This window comes from Eschrichtius robustus, chromosome 1, assembly GCF_028021215.1.
Source record: "Eschrichtius robustus isolate mEscRob2 chromosome 1, mEscRob2.pri, whole genome shotgun sequence".
Lineage (NCBI taxonomy): Eukaryota > Metazoa > Chordata > Mammalia > Artiodactyla > Eschrichtiidae > Eschrichtius > Eschrichtius robustus.
The window spans coordinates 119,263,223-119,283,433 of NC_090824.1; the positions used below are offsets into that span (position 1 = coordinate 119,263,223).

A 20,211-nucleotide genomic window follows, 5' to 3' on the forward strand; every position below is an offset into this window, starting at 1 on the left:
AGTTGGGCACAGAAAGAGAGGAAAAACATTTGTACTCTACAGGGGCAAAAGTGTGCGCCTTTGTGTCACGTCCACACCAGGCACTGGGTGCAGCTATTACAGGCTCTGTCTTTATCATCTTTTGGTCAAACCAGAAAGTTTCACACAGAAGGAAGTGGTTCACCAGCTGTGAATCTGCAACTCAAAGCTAATTCAGCGGAGACAACAGATGATGGCCTCAAGGTCTAAAGATCTTAATGTAATCCCCACCTGCCCCCACCTCTGGCTCTCCATCCCTGCCTTGGAAATTATCCCTGACCTGTTACTTTTTGTTCAGGCCTGTTTTCCCAGTGGTGCTGAGATGGGGAGGGTGCTTCGTGCAGCGCGGGGCTGTGCTAGCCACTGGCAACATAATCCAGCAAGAATTTTAAGAGGGTCCAACAGTCTCACCATCATTATCTCAATTATCTGGTCTCAAAAGCAGTGCTCTGAGGGACTTCCCTGGCGGTCCAGTGGTTAAGACTTCGCCTTCCAATGCAGGGGGTGTGGGTTTGATCCCCGTTCGGGGAGCTAAGATCCCACATGCCTTGCAGTCAAAAAACCAAAACGTAGAACAGAAGCAATGTTGTAACAAATGCAATAAAGACTTTAAAAATGGTCCACATCAAAAAATATCTTCAAACAAAAAACAAAACAAAAAAAGTAGTGCTATGAAAAGTGCACCATCACTCAAAAATACTTTGCTTTTTCTCAGTTTAGGAACCAGATATAGTCATTCCTTTAGTTCGATAACTTTTCCTGCACGCTTCTCCCAAAGCTGGCAACCAAAGGGAGCTTAACCCTTAGAGTAAGAGGAGAGAGTAGCAGTTTTTTTCCCCCCACATAAGCATTTTACATTTCAAAATCTTTGTGCCTTTAGCAATCTGTTGCATCTTCGTGGATGATAAATGTATTTCTTTACATAGTAGCTGAAGACCATGTGAACTTAGGTCTGATTTATTATGACTCAGTCAGACAGTGGCAGAGGTTCTTAAAGGGGATGCCATTCTTGGTTTGCTTCAGCCCTACCACTTGGTTGAGGATTGTGCCGCTGTGTAGATCTACTTGAACTGCATTCATGGCAAAGACATCTCTGATTCCCTTGAGAAATGGCTTCTGCAGATGGGGAAGCTATAGTTCTTTCCTTCAGGGAGGGATAATGATATAAACTCTGTATGCCTGCACCTCCCACCCTAGTGGGCTTCTGTGTATTGAGACCAGAGAAGAAGAAAGCCGCCATGTTTGTCCCGGTCCACGGCTAACGTGTGGCACGGGCTCTGAGGAGACTGACTTCCTTCTGATCAAGCCTCTCACTCCTTTAATCGCTTCGGCTCACCTGCCACTTGGTTATCGTTAATAGGGACTAATCGGGACCTTGCTCAGCTGTATAGTGAAAGGCTCTGCATCCACCGAGATAATGGTCCCCAAGCTCAAGGGCACTCACTATACGTCCAGCAACCTTGTGTTTTGGATTCTCCGACCTGATAAATTTTCCTCAAATTTTTGTCCCAGTGTTGGTCAATGGCCTTGTCTGGCTGGTCTTGGAAATACAGTCACTGTAGCTATAGAGCATTTCACACCTAACTCCTAAATGCAAAGTTGCCAAGTTGGCTGCTTTTCGTGTGAATTTGGGACATATTTTCTCAGCATGGACATACTGGAACATATTTCTTGAATCACTGAAGAGGCAGAGCATTGTTTAAACAGCATTTCTAAACTTTAGAGTATGTTAGAATTATCTGAGTAACTTTCAAATGCAAATGCGTGGGCTCCACTCTAAGAAAAATTGTGATTTCATCAGAACAGTCTAGATTTTGCATTTTATGTAAGCAGTCCACCACCCTTGCCCGGTGATTCTGATATAAGAAATCTTTAGATCACTTTTGGGGATAGGTGTTAATTCTCAACCACTGAGTTTTTATCATATGCCTAATAGTGAGTCTGGACTGTGAGACATAGTGAGATAGAAAATCTATTTCTTGCCTTTACAGATCTTACTACCCTGCAGTAGAGGCAAGCATGCAAGAAATGTTTTAAAAATAATTTAGCAAAATTACTATTCTAGGCAAATGTGTATGCTGGGACAGGGGGTGTTGGCCAGGCCCCAGGCTCAGAGTGGGGGAGTCTGGGGTGTCTCCAGTGACACAGGAGAGCAGAGCCGGTGTCGGGGGGTGGTAGGGGAGCCCTCCCTGAGCCAAGGGTGAAACAAGTGTGCTCACCACGTGGAGGTTGAATGGAGCCGAGGCTGGCTTGTCTGCTGGCCTGGGGCCCCTGGGATTGGGATCCAGAAGGAAGAAGAAGAGAGGCTAGGGGATCTGTAGGGGCAGGGGTTGAGCTGGATCCCGGCGGTTCTATGGGAAGGTGTTGATGTCCTTCTGTATTTGTTTTTGTTCAAGAATTGACATTTTGAGGTACATGTTCCTGAGAGTTTTCTCCCACATGAAGGAACCAACCATACCTTGCTTACCTTACCTTGTGTGCTGCTTTTTGCCCCCAACACCACTAAATCAACCACAGACACAGGTCCCGGGGGGGGGGGGTTGACCCTCCCTCTGGTGTGTGTCCAGCTGGACCATGGTGGGACTCACTCCTGCTAATTGCCCCCCACTGAACTCCCGATTACCTTTCTATTACCACCCTCTTTCCCCAACTGCTTTTGTTGACATTGGTTCCCTGCAGCAATCAACTTCAGCAGCCCGGCTGTGCTGGCTGTTTCTTTGAGCGCAGCCCTCCACAGGTGGCTTTTTGGCCCCAGGCCATGTGGCTGGCCAGCAGAGCTGTTCCAAAGCTTTGCAAACCAGGAGTGCCTGAAGTGCTTTGTGAGTGTTTTCAAAATGCCTGAGTTACTGCACGTGACAGCAGCTTGTAAACTGTTAAGCACTGTACAAATATAACCATTGTCCTTATACAGCCTCTGCAGGGACACAAGACTGAGGCGATCCTAAGCAGTACTTGTACTAACCCACATTCAGCCCTCAGTGCCTGATAACATTTTTCTTATGATCTAGCTCCTGTTTGGGTCATGCTCCCCCATTCTGAGCTGTGCCCCTTCATGATATCCTTATGCCAAAGGCCTTAACACTCAGCCGTTTAAAGAAGCCACTATAATCTTCCTAAGATATTCTAGGATTTTCTTTTTTTTCTTTTTAGAGTTGCATGATTTTTACGTAAAGGACATCAGTCTGTATTATGTTGTGAGATGAGAGCCTCAGAGGAACCCAGGGGAAACATCGCACCCAAGATGGTACATTTTATAAGAAGTACTAGTATTTGGTGCTGATTCACTAAATAACCACTCGTTTGTACTTTTCCTGACTAGTGTTTCTTCCATTTAATACCTTCTGTCCATCAGGTGCATCAGCTTGTGGATTGCCAAATTCCTTTCCTTCTATGTGTGAGTCCAACCCGTGGATTCTGTTGATTGTAACTCCCCTTACCCAAGTGGACTCTTGGCCCATGGGATAATGTTCTTTTTTCTTATAGATTCATTTTTAGCTATTTTAATTGTGAGAATCATCTGCATAGCAGAGAAAATGCTCGAACATTAGGTGCAATGCTATATATCACAGGATGTCAATTGCCACATGGGTTTAAGTTTGTCTGATGTATAACTTTACCTCAGTTTTCAAGCATGAGTTCTGTCAGGTTTTTGGACACTCTCCTGAATCACCACCTGCAGCAGCCTTGGCCGTTTTCTGTATTTCTGTAATGCATCCTTCGTCTGCCCTTCATTCCTGTGTAGGTCTTTGGTTAAATCAACTTTGCATCTTGGTCCCTGACTTGCAGAGCCGACAATGTCCTTGTGTCTCTGTGATGGCTTCATTTTGATCCTTTTCCTCATCACTGATGTAGCAGGTCTGATCGCTTTGTGGCGTGGCTGTGAAACTCCCTCTGCCACCTGTTTCTGTGGCTGACCTGGGAGGTAGGTGATAGCACTGTCCTTTCCCCGCCATCTGCAGAGAAATCTGAGTCAGGCCACCCAGGAGCAGAAGCAGTTGTCTGAGAAGCTAAAAGACGAGACCGAACAGAAGGAGCAGTTAAGGAGGCTGAAGAATGAGATGGAGAATGAGCGATGGCACCTTGACAAGACCATTGAGAAACTGCAGAAGGAGGTGAGGGAGAGGGCGTGGGACCCAGCCCCCCGTAAGGGCCCGATAGGGCTGAGGAGCCCTGCAGTATGTCTCAGCACAAATGTGTCAGGGATTTGCAGATCCTGGGAAGCAGCTCTTCGGCCTTGTTGATAATCCCAGTCACAGGGGAACTGGTTTAGAAAGTGCCCTCTGGATCCTGGGCCCAGCTCCTCTCAACAGCTGCCCGAAGAAGCCTGGCACGTCAGTGCAGACTTCACAGATGTTAGCTGAATCAGAACCTCTGCCTTTGTGCGTAATTTGTGCACTTGCACTTATCTTTCTTGTGCAGGAGTATGAAGGGCAGTTTTTTGTCTTTTGTTTTTTTTAACAGTTTATTTATTATTTATTTTTGGCTGCGTTGGGTCTTCGTTTCTGTGCGAGGGCTTTCTCTAGTTGCGGCAAGCGGGGGCCACTCTTCATCGCGGTGCGCGGCCTCTCTTGTTGCGGAGCACAGGCTCCAGACGCGCAGGCTCAGTAGTTGTGGCTCACGGGCCCAGCTGCTCCGCGGCATGTGGGATCTTCCCAGACCAGGGCTCGAACTCGTGTCCCCTGCACCGGCAGGCAGATTTTCAACCACTGCGCCACCAGGGAAGCCCTGAAAGGCAGTTTTAAAGCCCAGTAGTTGCTGCTCCTCTGCTCACCTCTGCCCTAAAACACCCAGAAGGGAAAAGGCACAGAGCTGATGGAACCATCCTGAGTATCTGCCGTTTTTTTTTTGACACCTACTGTGTGCCAGTCATTTACCAGCTATTTTGTATCTAACTAGAATTCTGTCTCTATGTATTGTTTTAATCTTGACAACAGCCCTGCAAGGTAAAGGTTATGGTTTCAGTATTTTTAACGAGTACACTGCAGAGGCCCAGAGAGAGTAGGTAATGCCCCAGCCACATAGCTGGTAAGTGACAGAGCGAGGATGTGACCCAGGACCATGGATCTAGCTCCAGAGGATGTGCTTGTTCACACCTCCATGCTACTTCCAAGTTCCAGGAGACTAATCCTGGGCAGATCGCGACCAGGTGCTTTGCAGTCTTCGGGGTGGGCTGCCACAGAAGAAAGCAGACGAGACGCGTTGAGCTGGGACGCAAACCTAAGCTCCCTGGCCCCAGATGGGGCATCACAGGGTGGGCTCTCACCCGTGTCACTTCTTCCAGATGGCTGACATTGTTGAGGTGTCCCGCACATCAACGCTCGAGCTCCAGAACCAGCTGGATGAATACAAGGAGAAAAATCGCAGGGAACTTGCAGAAATGCAGAGGCAGTTGAAGGAGAAAACTCTAGAGGCAGAAAAGTCCCGTCTGACTGCCATGAAAATGCAGGATGAGGTAATGCCTGGCCAGAGCAGTTCCTGGTTTACCCGCGTTCAGAATATCCTTCGAGACTGCTTTGAAACTCTTCTAGGAGAGGCTTGGGGTAGATTCTTAAGACAACGTTTGCGCTTGATCCTCGGGATGGTTTCTTCGGGGCAGATGGCATTCTAAGACACGGAGGACCCAGGGCCTCTGAGGTTAAATGGACACAGCTTCAGTCTGACCATTTTCGTGATTAATCCAAGATCTGCCTAAAAAGCTTAGCTGCCACTGGTAGAGCACCAGTAGTGTGCCCAGCTGTGTCTAAATGATTTATATGTATCATTGTTTTAATTTAATCTTAGAACAGGGATTATAATAACTAATTTTTTTTTTTTTTTTTTTTTTGCCATTCGTTTAAAATTATATATATAGACTTTCATTGCCGTGGGAGTGGTGGGTAAGAGTTTCAGAACAACAATAATGGAGACACACAGAAATCTTCAGGAATTTATGAGTACTGAAATTATTAAAACATATTCTTGGTTTTATATTTAAGAATAATAGAGCAAAGTAACCCAAATGTTAGCTCCCTTCAGTCTGGACTTCTGAAGAACTGCGTATAATAAAGGGAATGTTTTTGATTATTTTAATGGAAAGCTGAAGGCTCTAAAATGCAAGTACAGTGTAAGCTGATTTCTGCTCTGTCTCTTGCCAGCTGGATGACCTTGAGCAAGTTACCCCGATTTTCTGAGCATCTGTTTCTCCCTCTTTAAAAGCATACAAAATAATAATGATTTAATAATTAAATGAGGTAACATGTGAGACTATATGGCAGAGGGTCTATATATTCTGGACACTGATATTAGTTTTTTGTGTTTTTTTTTAATCCTAAAGCTTGCTTTTTTTTCATAAGCAGTGCCAAGAGCACTAAGATTCCACAGGAAAACAAATTTTTCTTTAAAAAACAAACTTTTATTATCTTTGATGATCAAAGGAAGGTCGCCCATGAGTCAGCGCTGAAACTGTGTGAAAGAACAATGGATATTTATTACAGGCTTCTAGAATACTTCTGAAAGGACCCTGGTAACAGATCCCCTCTGGTTTAGGGTCTTAGGGATACAGGACTCCTAGTAAGAACTGAAATTAGCCTATCGACAGCACAGTTCTCTGGCACTGAAGCAGAATCATTTCTACAGCAATTGGGTGGGAGGATTCTGATATTTGCCAGAATGCAAACAAACACGTGGTATGCTGTTTTGATTTCAGAAAATCAGTGTCACGGTGACCCCTGTAAAGTGCTTTCCCTTGGTTCTTGTATAATTATTACTCTGCTAGAATCTTCGGGTAGGAAGGAAACTTAGAGACCCTCTAGTTAGACAAGGAAACTGAGATCCAGAGAGATTAGCTAAGGCCAGATAGAGACCATGTTGTTTGTAAAAGGGCAGTAATTCCAAAAAGGATTCCTTATGATGAAAACAGAGAGGGCGCTTCCTAGATGTTCTCAGTGGTCTAGCCCTGTGAGACACTATTTCCATCTGCAGACACCTCATCAGTCTAGAAGGAAACTGCAGTCAGACACCACCCTAAGTCAGGATGGTGAAGTCATGGAGTCGTTTAAAACAAAAATGAATTAATAAGCCAAGGTCACTTGGGATCCTTGAGAAACTCAAGCTCAACTCTGTTCACCACCCTCCACCACATTTTGGGTGAGCTGAGTTAAAGCTCTCCGTAAATAAAAAAGCTGCAAGGGTCCATCCACCCTAAGTGCTGTAGTACTGCCTCCTTTGCTTTGAGAGAAATAGGCATTTTACCTATTTTGCCTTTGGCACAGAGCTAGAAAAGTTCTGATGAAGGTCATTGTTAGAGAATTAAGACTTAGAGTTCACCGTTCAGTTTATTTTCTAAATCCCGCTTAGCAAAGAGCAGCTTTAACTACTTAAAGGTAGCACTCGTAGGTTCAGAAGTTATTTACTTACTCATGATTCCAGACACTGTACTATTCTTTTGTGCATATCCTTACTGAATACTCTTGGTATGATAGAGCACTTGCTAGATGTTAGGAGGGATCTACTGGGCGTCAGAAGGTAGGAATGTGCTGGGCATTGGGGAAGGAAGGGTGAGCTGTACCATTACCTGCCAGTCTTTCTGACTCTAAAACCCATGTTCTTTTGGGGGTATTATCTCATTTGAGTCTCATGACAGCTTTTTAAGGTAGGTCTTATATTTATCCCAATATTGCAAATCAGGAAACTGAAGCACAGAGAATTTTTTTTGAAGACTTTTTTTTTTGGAGAGATTTTTTTTCACGCTCTGGAGTACCTCTGTATCCAAAGAATGTCTCGTCATCCTTTTTTCCATGGGATGATTTTCACTTTGTGCTTTCACTCAGTCACCACCAAAACCAGACTGGGGTCTTTATCTGGAGATGTCTTCTTTAAGACTGCTGTTTTCATAGAAATTTCAGGTGTTCCTATCAGCCTCCAGGAGAGGAACACAGTTCCTAGTCTTCCCTCTGGGCTTCCTAAAGTAGCCTAACCTATTGGGTCCCCAAAAAGAGTATCTTTGAGACTTTCCCAACTTTTCCGTGAAGATCACCCCCAAAGGCTGGTACTCTTTTAATGAAGTTCGCCACTTGCTATCATATACTCCCTGAAGGAAATTAACCCTTGGTGTATTCTGTTCCTATGACTGTGCTTTCACCTGCTACCCTATACCACCTCCAGGAGGGAAGGAAGTTGAGAACAAAACAGACAGCCTCAGCCTTCACCGAATCAGTCCACAGAGATGTTTAAGGAGTACCTTCTGTGTGCTGAGTTGCCTAGTTCCCTTGGGGAGATTCCAGCGGAGTGGAAAACACAACCCCTTGTGAATCAACCTGTCGGTTGCGCTTTCTTCAAAGCTGTTAGTTCAGTGCCACCTTGTGGAGGAACAAAACACTGTAAATTATGACAACTGATAACATATTTTTCTAGAGAGTAGTGGTTTTCACTTAATTTACGTGTCTATATTAATAGATTTTGTGCCTGCAGGTTGCTTTGGGGTCATGATTTTAGCTTTTATCTTCCCCCAGCTTTAAACCTCTGTGGAGAGGAGGGTGGGTGATAGATTACACTCTGGGAGGTGCTTACTTAGTTCAAGGGCTTTCAGGTATCTTCGGCCACGACCTACAGTAAGAAAGGCATCTTGCCTCGTAACCCGGTAATACGTGCATCCATACAAGTATATGAATATCTAGTAGAAAAGTTTCACAAAACAATATTTGCTTGTACTACTCTGATACTTTTTTCTGTTATATTTAACTCTGGCCAATACCTACTGAATTGAATTTATAACCCAGTGGGTTGCTCTCTGTAGCTGGAAAAGCGGCTTCTTTTTACAGAAGAGGAAACTGAGGCCCAGAAGAAGGTGGCCCTTGCTCACGGGCTTCTGAACCCCAGTGGAGTGGGGGCCGCCCGATCCTCTTTGGGGTCAGCCTGCACACTGACGAGATCTCTGTGCTCCTGACGTGCCCGGATAAGCACCCCAGCCCCTCCTCATTCCAGACGCGTCTGTTGGAGGAAGAGTTACGGGACTACCAGAGGGCTCAGGAGGAAGCGCTCACGAAAAGGCAGCTTCTGGAGCAGACGCTCAAGGACCTGGAGTACGAGCTGGAGGCCAAGAGTCACCTCAAGGATGACCGAAGCCGACTCATCAAGCAGTTGGAGGTTGGTGGGCGGCGCGGGTGTGGGGCTCGAGGGAGGCAGACTTTCCATGCACGCCTCAGCCTTTGGGAAGTCTTTGGCTTTTTTTCTCTTGAACAGCAAAACAGTAAAGTCATTTCTTGATTTGAGGAAGAAGCTGGTAGTTTGTAGACTCATAAGACGTCAGAGCTGGAAGGAACGATGGAAATAATTTAGTTGTAGTGTCGTCATTGTCTGGAAGAGGAAGCAAAACAAGAGTCCAAAGGAAGTTAGGTGATTTTGCATAAGGGGACATAGATAGTTCTTTATCTGTTTGTTGCTTTGGGTGGTGCTTCCAACTACAAAGGAGACAAGGCTGCTGTGAATCTAGAGAAGGGCTAAGCCTTGCATCCAAACCATCCAAGTCCTAGGGACACCGAGCACTCATTCGTTGCACCACGTGCTCCACTTTTGTTGCCTGATTCTGGCCCGTTTTCCCTCACAGATGATCCAGCTCTGCCAAAGCTGGCAGTAAACCGGCTCAGGTCACTTTTGGACACACCGTGTATACATAGTCCAAGACAGTCTGTCAGGAAGTGCTCGGTGGAGTCACCAGCTGGGGTGAGCTGTTCACAAGATGAAAGCACCACACGTTAGAAAAACGTGAATCAAGTAATAGAATCCGAGTATGAACAGCCTGTCAAGAAGGGCAGGAAGAACCTTAACATCAGTCCAGCTGGACTTACAAAAAAGAATGATCCTCAAGAACAAAACCAACCCCAAACCAGAAACACCCACCCCTACCCCCACACACATCCCACGTCCCCATGGAATTTAGAGAAAACATAAAAATCAGCCTCAGACCTACGGGAGAAGTTAACATTGTCAAGGTTTTGATAAAAGTCAGACAGCGCTCAAGGCCAGGGAGAGAGAGCTGGAATTTAAAATCAGTGGAATTCCTGATTCAGCTTCGCAAATCAATAGAAATAACTTTTAAAACCTCCACGAGACTTAGTAGCAGTTTATATCTAGGGAGTGATGGTTCAACCATTAAAGATTTTATTAGATGGGCCCTTTTAGAGGCTTAGAATTACCTGGTTAGGGTGTTGTGCCCCGCCTCCACCCCCCCCTACCCCCCCACCCCCTGCAAGATTGCCATGTATTTTGCTGATGTCCTGGTTCTAATCTCATTAGGGGAGGTCATTTTAAGGCAAACTAAGGTCAACCCAGGTAACTAGGAAGTGATTATTCTAGGTAGGACCCAAACAATCTGGTTAAACACAAGCTAAGGCCTCGTCAGGCAGTGACGTGAGAACCTTTGGTGTAATGACCCTTGGCCTGACCCCCTGAAGTCTCCTGCTGGGTTCTGTACAGTACAGTACAGATTATAGGCAAGAAGAGAGCCCTGCGAAGAGGTGCTTTTAGGCAAACATTGGGTTGCCAGGTCATCTCCTTCTAGAATATTCTGACTAAAAAGAACATTTCCTTTTACTAACTCAAGGTGTAGAAGCCATGGCATAGCTAAGCTTCATTTGCCCCTGTGCAGTATTTGAGCTATTTCTCCATTAAAATGAACATATAAAATGAACAGCTCTCAAGACCCCATCCCTGTGAGGCACACCCGAGGGTGCTTCCTCCCTAAGCGGCGGCTGGCAGGACTGTCTTGCTGGGACTAATATCTTGCTTGTTCCTTTACTAGCACTTAACAGATGAATTCTCAGACTCAAGAGCTCTCTCAATAAAGGCCATTATCTGTAAACTCAGAAACTCAGGCGGCTGTCGTATGTAAATGCGGTACTTGTGGATCTTTGGTGATTCTGAGTGACACTGGCCTTGGAGGGGTCAGGAACCACTGAACAAATAAGGGGTTCTTGGAGGGGTCAGGAACCACTGAACAAATAAGGAGCTTTGGTGCAGGACCCAGCTGTTCTGAGTTGGTCTTTGGGACTCTGGACTCCTGGGAGAGAGCTTTCTGGGTTCTCTGTAGATTTCGCTCACAACAGGGAAGGCATTCACAGACATTTAGTCATTCACGAGTTCTGTTTTATTTTTGGTGCATACGGAGGCTTGTCAGCCAACTTTGACAATCGCAGAGACAATATTTATGTACAGATGCTGCAGGCTTACATAGAAACTCGTAATGCTGATTGCTTTTAGTGTGTCTGGCTCATGGCTCTGACTTAATCCAGACATATGACACGTTGGCTGGTGGCAGGAGAAACACATGTACAAACCCCACAAGCCCCCAGTTCAAGGTGGGGTGGTTTGTGTACGAAGCCTCTTTTTTTTTTTTTTGGTACACAAAGCTACTTTTGAAGTACTTTTCTCTTAACACTCAGTGATGTTAAATTACGAAGGCTAAGGAAGATAGAAATTACTATTCTTCTGTGAATATTCGGTTTAGCAGAATGGGCTGGCACTGTCTTTATGTTACTCTGATGGGGATTTGGGAGTGTGTGGTGCTAAGTATATGAGGCTCCCTAGAAGAAAAAGGCAGATGCAAAAGGCTGTTCTAGGCTCTATTCCTGGGAGGGTCTTGGAAACCCTGAGCAGGAGAGAGGAAGAACATTGTCCTGAGTTTAGAGTATTTAGAGGAGTGTGCCTTGGACGATATCTTGGTTTCCACATTGTTTTTTAACAGATACCTGTTAAGCTTAGGTAGATATTTGTAAAATAACTGATTCATAAGGGAAAAAAAGGCTTGAAGGAAACATGTGCTTGTTAGGGTTTGGGGTAATATTTTCTTCTCCTTTTATGTACTTTCTAGATGCACAATTATATTTTACATTATAAAAGCCATAAAACACAGTTTTAAAAAGATGTACTTTGGACAGTATGAGAAAAAGACACATCTTTCCTCCAAACTCTAATTCACGGTGTTCAGCTCTGATCTGCCCTTGGGGTTGTCCTTCCATGGGGCAGTCCCTGCTCCTAAAAACTTGGTCAGTGCAAGTTAAATAGGCTGTGTTTGTGACTTCTTTCTTAGGACAAGGTGTCTCAACTGGAGATGGAGCTGGAAGAAGAACGAAACAACTCGGATTTGCTGTCTGAGAGGATCACTCGGAGCAGGGAACAGGTACTGTTCTATAGTTGAGTGATGAGCGGATCATCCTGCATGAAAAAGGAAATGTGAGAGGTTGAACCTGAGGATTCAGCTGGAGGAGGGAGGGGAAGTCCATGGCTTATGGAAAGGATGGAAGATGGGGTCAGTCACTAAGAGGGAGGTGTAATATATAACATGGAGCATATAGAGTGGAAGTTTCCAGAGTGGTTATGTATAACAATGTATTAGTCACAATAGGCAAAGTGCTTTTAGAGCTGAGGCTCTAAGAATCATTACTTTAACAAACAATCATGAAATTTGGTAGCTACCACTGTATTAGTGCCATGGGAAGTAAATGATATGATGCAGTCTTCTCCTTTAAGAACTTTGCCAGCAAATTAGCAATACATACACCTGTGAGTCATCCATAGTACAGTAACGGTACCTTGCCAGTGAGTGCTTTTTGCAGTTTTCAAATGACAGGAGTTTCACTTATATTTGATCCTTATAGGAACACTGGGAGGCAGCCAGGGATAATTCACACTGTCCTCACATTGTACATAATGGAACTGATTTCCCAAACTACACTTGGGATAATCCCAAGGTTTTTGGGTTTTGTTTCCATTTTTTAATTAAAAAAAAAAAAAGTTCAGAGTGCCTAAGTCATATCCTGGAGATGGGGTGTCACATCACTAGAAAGTGGTAGCACCATTAGCTGGTTACCATGTCCCCATTGCATGCCCAAACCATTTGACAGATAAAAATGTGGAAATATTATGGGAGAAGGATTCAGAACATTCAGTGGTGGTTTTACAGAGAGTCTGTATTCACTAATCTCAGCCTTTTATTTACATGATACCTTTGGATACCTATAGAAACCTCTGATGGGACGTACTTTCAATGACAACTTATTTTTACGCCCAGCTCCTGAAAATGGTGGTAGTAAAACTGTACATTTAATAGACATTTAGAGAGCTCTTCACCTTTTGATTTGCTTTGGGCACTTTCTTAATTAAACAATGCAAACAAAACCTAAAAGCCTTGGATGGTGCTGAGTATAATTTAGGAAATTATCTGTATGAAGGATTTAAATTAAAAGTCTGAAATACAAATTAATACAAAATTAATATGGAATCTTCCCGCTTTCCTCTGGTCACCCTTCTCCTTATTCACATGTACCACCTTTCCCTCACCTTGGGATGACCAAGAACTGGAGGTTCCAGCGCTTAGGGACAATGCCATTCTAGGCTGGTAGCCCCTGTTCAAAGTTGAAGGTGAATCACTGGCTTCTTTTCCATCTGCCTTTGCTTCCCTATTGACAGCTTCTTTGCAAACAGGTAAGATACTGGTGCTCCTTTGCTCCTGAGAGTGAAGGAAATTCCAAGCGGAGGCTCCATCCACCCTCCCACTGAACTTGGGTTCTGCCTACATATTTCAGTCCTATTTACTGTGCTAGTATCATTCCTCTGGAGGGGTGGCAGCCCACCTGACCTGAGCTGCAAAAGTTTAGAGAAAGACCTTCACGGAAACCTGAAGTTCGGGTGGAGAGCCCAACCTTGACATTTGAGACCTAATAGTTCTTAGTAAAGTCTGCATTTTCTCAGTTCTCCTGCTGGTATAGAAGCTGCTTTGTTACAAGTTCCTGCCGGCCTGGCTAAGGCACCCCCTTACCACAGGGCTCTTCAGGATCTGCTAAGCGTTGGTGATGATGTGAGAAGTGGCCCTGAATTTGTTTTGCTAATGCTTCTTGCAACTTAGGCAAGGAAGAGTGGTGGGGAAGTATGTCATCCTATCAATCAACAGGCAGTTAAAACAGCCTTCCAGACCCGAAACAAAACACAGACAAACTGAACCAGAGATGGTTGCCTCCCTTGGGTCTGCTGATGGCCCAACACTAAGGAGGCCCGTCACTTAGGTCTGTTTGCTTTGGGCCTCTTCTCTCTTCTCTCAGCAGGATTTGTGGGTAATAGAACTGCTCTCTGCGATCTGGTCAAGGTTGAAAATATTTTCACTGAGCTGAGAACCTAAAGTAAGCCCGGGGAGGAAGTAGTAGAGGGGACGTACTTGTTCTCTGGGAAAGAATCCCTTGTCCAGCCTCCTGCACCGACCCCATGTAGCTCCAGGAAAGTCTCCACCCCTCTGAGCACAGCCTCTAAGATCTATGCAAAGGAGGCTGTTTGTCCAGGAGATTTCTGAAGTCTTTTCTGAATTCTAACATTGAAATGCTGTGAGAAGGTTTTATAAAATTGTGTCTGAGTCGCCCTTTAACTCTGTCATTCCCTCCCTGTGACTGAGTTTATGTGCCTGAAAAGATGGGTTTCACAAATGTCTCTAGCCTTTTTGCTATATTTGTTCTATTTTCCTCGTCACTTTTCTTCGTTCTCACTGCACTCTCTGGGGTAGGGAGGGTAAAGCCTGGTGTCTGTTAAAAGCGGAGAAATTGAGCATCGTGTTCAAACTGAGGTAGGAATTACTAAAACAATAAAACAAAACAAACCCCTGAGATAAAGTGGGGTCTCCTGATGGAGTGCTCTCTTCTGGCATGTGCTGCCTTTGGATTTGTGAGGAAGGGTAGAGAAATGGGTTTGTCAAATATACCCGCCTTACAGGAAAGCATTTACTTCTCACTCAAAGTCAAGGTCAATCTGAGACTTGCTTCTTGCCTCTTAAAGTAAAGGTTCAAGAAAGGGCTCTGAGTGTAGACGGGTGGGCCTTGATTCTAAAGTTGTTTCAGTTCACTTAGGTTAACTTCTAGGGATGTACCGGCTGCCTTCCTGCCAGAATCAGAGAAATGGGAAACTTCTAAACCTAAGACCCCTTCTCCTCCACCCCCTCAAATGCTGTCCTATGACACCTCCTCACAGGAGATGTCTCTTAAGGAGCAGGAAATGGTGCCTGTCTGTCGTCTCCAACCTGATTTATAGCATCCGCTCTGGATGTGCTGCAAACTGCACTGAAAAGGGAAGGCGTGGGGAGCTTTATGTTTTGGATCTTGGTCTCTTTAAGTTAAAAAGTCAAAGGTTGCAGCTCTTCTCTCTACTTAATCTCTGCATGCTCACAAGCTGCCTGTCTAAATCTTTTTTTTTTGCATCCTCTGAACATCTCCCATTCATTTTCCTAGTCTGAGTGACAGGGCTTAGGTGGGAAAACTAGAAAAAGAGGTTTTCTGGTAATTTTAGTGAATGGCCTACCCCATTTACAGAATCTTAGATCTGGCAAGGACCTCCAGGTTCATTTCCCCAGACTTTCTGTGCAGTGGATGAGAGAGCCGAGGCCCAGCATCACCTGTGATCCAGCCAGGGTGCACGGCTGACCAAGGCAGGCACTGTGGTTGGTTTGAGGAGCAGAGGCTTGCCTAAACAATGGGTAACTATCGAGAAAAAGCAGTGGGTGGACTTCCCTGGTGGCTCAGTGGTTGAGAATCTGCCTATCAGTGCAGGGGACACGGGTTCGAGCCCTGGTCCGGGAAGATCCCACATGCCACGGAGCGACTAGGCCCGTGAGCCACAACTACTGAGCCTGCGCGTCTGGAGCCTGTGCTCCGCAGCAAGAGAGGCCGCGATAGTGAGAGGCCCGCGCATCGCGATGAAGAATGGCCCCCACTGGCCGCAACTAGAGAAAGCCCTCGCGCAGAAACGAAGACCCAACACAGCCAAAAATAAAATAAAATCAATTAATTAATTAAAAAAAAAAAAGAAAGAAAAAGAAAAAGCAGTGGGTACTAAATGCCCAGTGAAAGAGTCAGGCAGCTAAGGAGGGAAAGACCATGATAGCGAGGGTGACTGTGGGAGTTCTTAGGGGAAGGCTGGCCCGGAGCTGGCTTTGCAGAAAGGGTAAGATTTAGACAAGGTAAGGAATGGGAAAGGAATCCTAGATATGGTGGAGGGTGTGAACAAGGATTGGGAGGTAGGGTCTATTTAGCATTTTCCGGAGCAACAAATGGACTGCTGTGCTTGGTTAGGTTTCTGGTTTCCGTGAGGGAATAACAGGAGAGGCAGGTTGAGGGATTTTGAAAGGACTGTACCCTGAAGGCAATGGGGAGCCTTGGAAGGTCGTTGAGCAGAACAGTGAAGCTTACACAGCGTTCTCAAAGGGGACGGGAGTAAGGGCAGGAGAAAGGGGGCCTGAATGAAGCCTCAGCTGGGCTGTTTCCAGGGACAGAGGACAGGAGAGGCGGTTGTGAGATCAAACATTCTGTCCTTTTCATGTGTTTGTTTCCACTTTCTCGTGCTTAACGTCTGATGCTCAGTAAATGCTGGCAACATTCTGTGTAAGTTCCCAGGCCTTCTAAGGCCTTCCTTTTAGATACATGCTCAGGATATTTTTTTTTTAATTAATTTTTATTGGAGTATAGTTGCTTTACAGTGTTGTGTTAGTTTCTGCTGTACAGCAAAGTGAACCGGCTATATGTATACATATATCCCCTCTTTTTTGGATTTCCTTCCCATTTAGGTCACCACAGAGCCCTGAGTAGAGTTCCCTGTGCTGTACAGTAGGTTCTCATTAGTTATCTATTTCATACATAGTAGTGTGTGTATGTCAATCCCAGCCTCCCAATTCATCCCACCCCCACCCCCCGGATATTCTTAAAGTTGAAGGAAATTTGAATAAAGTAGTGGGTGCTTTACTGGCTTTTGGTCTGTTTAAATCCAGAGAAATCCTTTTTCCTCTCCTTCCTCTAAAACCGTGTTTCCCTTTACGACATTTGCCGTCCTTACTGAGGGTTCTCCAGGTGCTGGGCGCTGTGCCCGTGCCTTGCATGCTTTCTCTTGTTGTTTTCAGGGCTCACGAGGCTAAGTGGCTGCTTAGGGTCTCGAGGCTTGTAAGAAGTGTGGAGCCCAAAGCCCACCACCTCCCACCTGTTCCCATCATCCCAGCATCGGACAGTGAGGGTGGTAAAAACGCCCCAAATGTTTGGGTTTCTGTGCCCAAGTTAAAAATAATGCCACAGTGTCTCTTAATATGAGTGAGGATTTATTTTCACCTGATCCTCTCCTGACCCTGCTTCTGAGTCCAGGATTCAGATGGCCCAGCCTGGTGTTTTCAGTGTGTCCCACAGGCTGATGTTCTAGCTCCTTGGGCACTGCTGTGTGACTGCTGGTGGCTGAGTGCCTACAGTTAACAGTAGATCTGGCCCGAGATGGAGAGGTGTTCTCTTGGCCACGGAGGCCAGGATAACCCAGCCCAGTGGAAAGACCATTTGTTCAACCCAGGCAGCCAGCAGGCAAGAGGAAAAGTACCAATTCGAGAGCTGCCCTGTTGCCTTGGCAACTGCAGGGTAAATCCCAGTGGATAAAGTCGCAGGCTTCTGCAGTCCTTTTCAGGAACTGCTCCCAGCTGGCTGGCTCACACCTACTCCTCAGTCTGTACCAGGGGGATGCAACCACCAGAATATGAGCCTGGGAAGTGAGGCTGCTTTGCAGTCAGCACGTGAAAGATCAGCATGGGATTTCTTTCTTTCTTTCTTTCTTTTTTTTCTTCTTTAATTAAAATATTCCTGGTCTCAGAACTGCCTCCTATTGTAAAGACTACTCAAAAACCCAATGTGTACAGTTGGTTAATCACAATTTTCCTTTCTTGTGACTGAGTATCCTTTTTAGTACTAGCCAAGAGTGTGTGCTCACCAACCCCTTTACAGCCCAATGGTAAACACAGGTGATGGGGTTAAATATTATTATTCGCGATCATACATATCTCTGGCTTTTCATTAACCCGGAAGGCAGCTGCTTCTCATCCTGAGAGCTGGCTCAGGTCACGGGTGCCTCTGACATAAACCCACTGGAATCTGATACTGTTATTTCCGATCAACATGCTCAGGGTTTAGCATTCTTTCAATCCAGCTGTGATAACTGTTGCCTTCAGCTCCCCTTCTGTTTTTAATTCGACTGGAAAGTTTTTGTTTGGTCTATTTAATATAGTTGAAGGGTAAACAGCAACGTAAAGCGCTAAGCTTACATAAAGAAATGTTTTCTCAGCCTCAGATTTACTTCCCTGGTCCAAAGGAGGAAACGGGCTAAGCCAGAGGCCATTTCTCTCTCTCTCTCTCTCTCTCTTTTTTTTTTTTTTTTTTTTGTTCCCAGTGTGGGCTCAGGGTGAGAAGAATCTGATTTGGAATATTCACGAGTCACGGGGCCATTCCTGGGGATCACAGTATTGAGGAACTCGACTGAAACACTTGGGGTTTATGGTGAAACCCATCCTTGGGGGTATTGTTCATAACACCACGTGGTATTCCTTGTGTACGGCTCTGCATGGTTGTTTTTTTTTTAATTTGTTTATTTCACACTTTATTTTTTAAGTTTTTATTTTATATTGGAGTATAGTTGATTAACAATGTTGTGTTAGTTTCAGGTGTACAGCTGGTGTATTTATTTTAGAATTCAGTGTCTGGCTCTCCTTTTTGAAAAACTGAAGGAAGCCTATCATGTTTGCCAAAAGACTGAAGGAAAATTGACTGTCCGGTGACAGTAACTGTTAAGTTTTATGGTCTCACATTTGTTCCTTCCTGTTCTTCACTCTGATTTATTTTACACTTCCATTTCAATAGCCATCTTTTGAGGGGATGTGGTGGGGTATAAATAATTACTGTTTTGCTTTGTTTTTCCTTTGGAGACTCACACTGGCCTGGGGCGCTCCTGGGAGGTCTTGAACCTGCGGAGACCTCCGGGATGCTGCTTCCTGAGTGCCCCTCTGTACTGGGAGGCTCATTTCCTGGCAGGATCCAGAATTTCCAGTCAGTAGCCCTGAGAGAGCAAGTTTTTGGCCGGTGGCCGCTTCTTTAAGTTTGTCCTGAACCCCAGCCCGGGCCCGGTGCCGTGGACCCCTTGGCAATCTTTAAATCCCTCCACAGCGCTTCTCTGCCTCATGCCACTGGAGGTGCTTCTTCCATTTAGGCTCCAAAGGACCCCCAGAACTCCTCCTACTTCTAGGTTTTGCCCTTCACTGAGGGACCTGGGAGGTTGGCAGAGAAGGGAATGCCCACCAGTCCTGAACCTCCCAGCTGGAAGATGGGGGTGGTAAAGTCTGCCTCAGAGAGTCCTGGGAGGATTAACAGGCTCAGGCGTGGACACTCGTAGTCACTCCGCACCTGCCGCCAGGGGCTCTCGGTTCTTTCTGTTTCCCTCCTCCTTCCCCAGGCTTGGAGCACAGCTGTGGAAGTCACTGAGTGGCTCCTCATGCAGTTGCTGTACAGCTGCAACGAGCCCCTGGCCTCTGCCCCCACGGCCTTTTATTGTCTTCTGGTGGGTTTTGGCCTCACACCCCGCCAGCAACTAAATTTCTCTCTTTCTCTCTTCCTCTCTCTCGACAAGCCTCCAGGTCTTCGTTATCCCTTAACTTTTGGGGAAATCATCTCCCTTCCCTTCCTGCTCCGTCCTGGGCCTCCGAGCTACAGAAGCCTCCCCCCCGAGCCCTGGCTTACCGTCCCTCTCCTGGGCTCTCTCCCACTCCCGTGCTGCCCCCAGTGTGGGCCTGCATCCCTCCCTCCCTCCCTCACTGGACAGTCTCCTGTCACATTCCCGTCCCGCTACAGTCCATCACCTGTAACTGTTTCCTCCTCGGTGATTCTCCCCCTCGGTCTGCTAACAGCTGTGGGCATCTGTCTTGCAAACCCCTTACTTGAGCTCCTCAGCCCTCGGGTCAGAGCTGTCATCTGTCACGCTGCGGTTCTAGAGAAGAGGGGCTTCCCTGTCTCTCCCTTCTCTGCTGAGCCTCCCAGAGCCATCTTCCTGGCCAACCTAGATGCATTTTCCTCTGTCCTCGCCCTTCTGGGCCTTTGCAGCAGGTCAGTGTCCTGGTTTTCTCCATACCTCCCCTAACAAAGCGGAGCGGGGAGGCCTTCCCAGGGCACGGTTCTGGAGCCTCCTCATTCTTCATGCACTTCTCCTTGGTGAGCTCATTTGTCCTGTGGCTTCAGCTGGCACCACCCAGTCTCCACACCTGTATCTGCAAACTCCCCTGGACTCTAGGGGTACCTAGGGATGTTCATAGTACCTGCCTCATCAGGTGGTGGTGAGGATGAAATGAGATAACGCTATAAAAATGCTCCAGACTTACTTTTGTTAAGTGCAATG

At 46.0% G+C, this 20,211-nt stretch overlaps 1 protein-coding gene across 3 annotated transcripts in view; it reads left to right on the top strand.

The window, feature by feature from the left end:
* Nucleotides 1-20,211, top strand: part of CGNL1 (cingulin like 1) — a 153,004-nt gene that overhangs the window by 122,177 nt on the left and 10,616 nt on the right. For all 3 annotated transcript variants that reach the window (XM_068552321.1, XM_068552331.1, XM_068552340.1), the window contains exons 11-14: nt 3,978-4,130; nt 5,300-5,470; nt 8,980-9,141; nt 12,083-12,172. In XM_068552321.1, the coding sequence (XP_068408422.1) occupies nt 3,978-4,130; nt 5,300-5,470; nt 8,980-9,141; nt 12,083-12,172 (576 nt within the window). The remainder of the gene's footprint in view (nt 1-3,977; nt 4,131-5,299; nt 5,471-8,979; nt 9,142-12,082; nt 12,173-20,211) is intronic.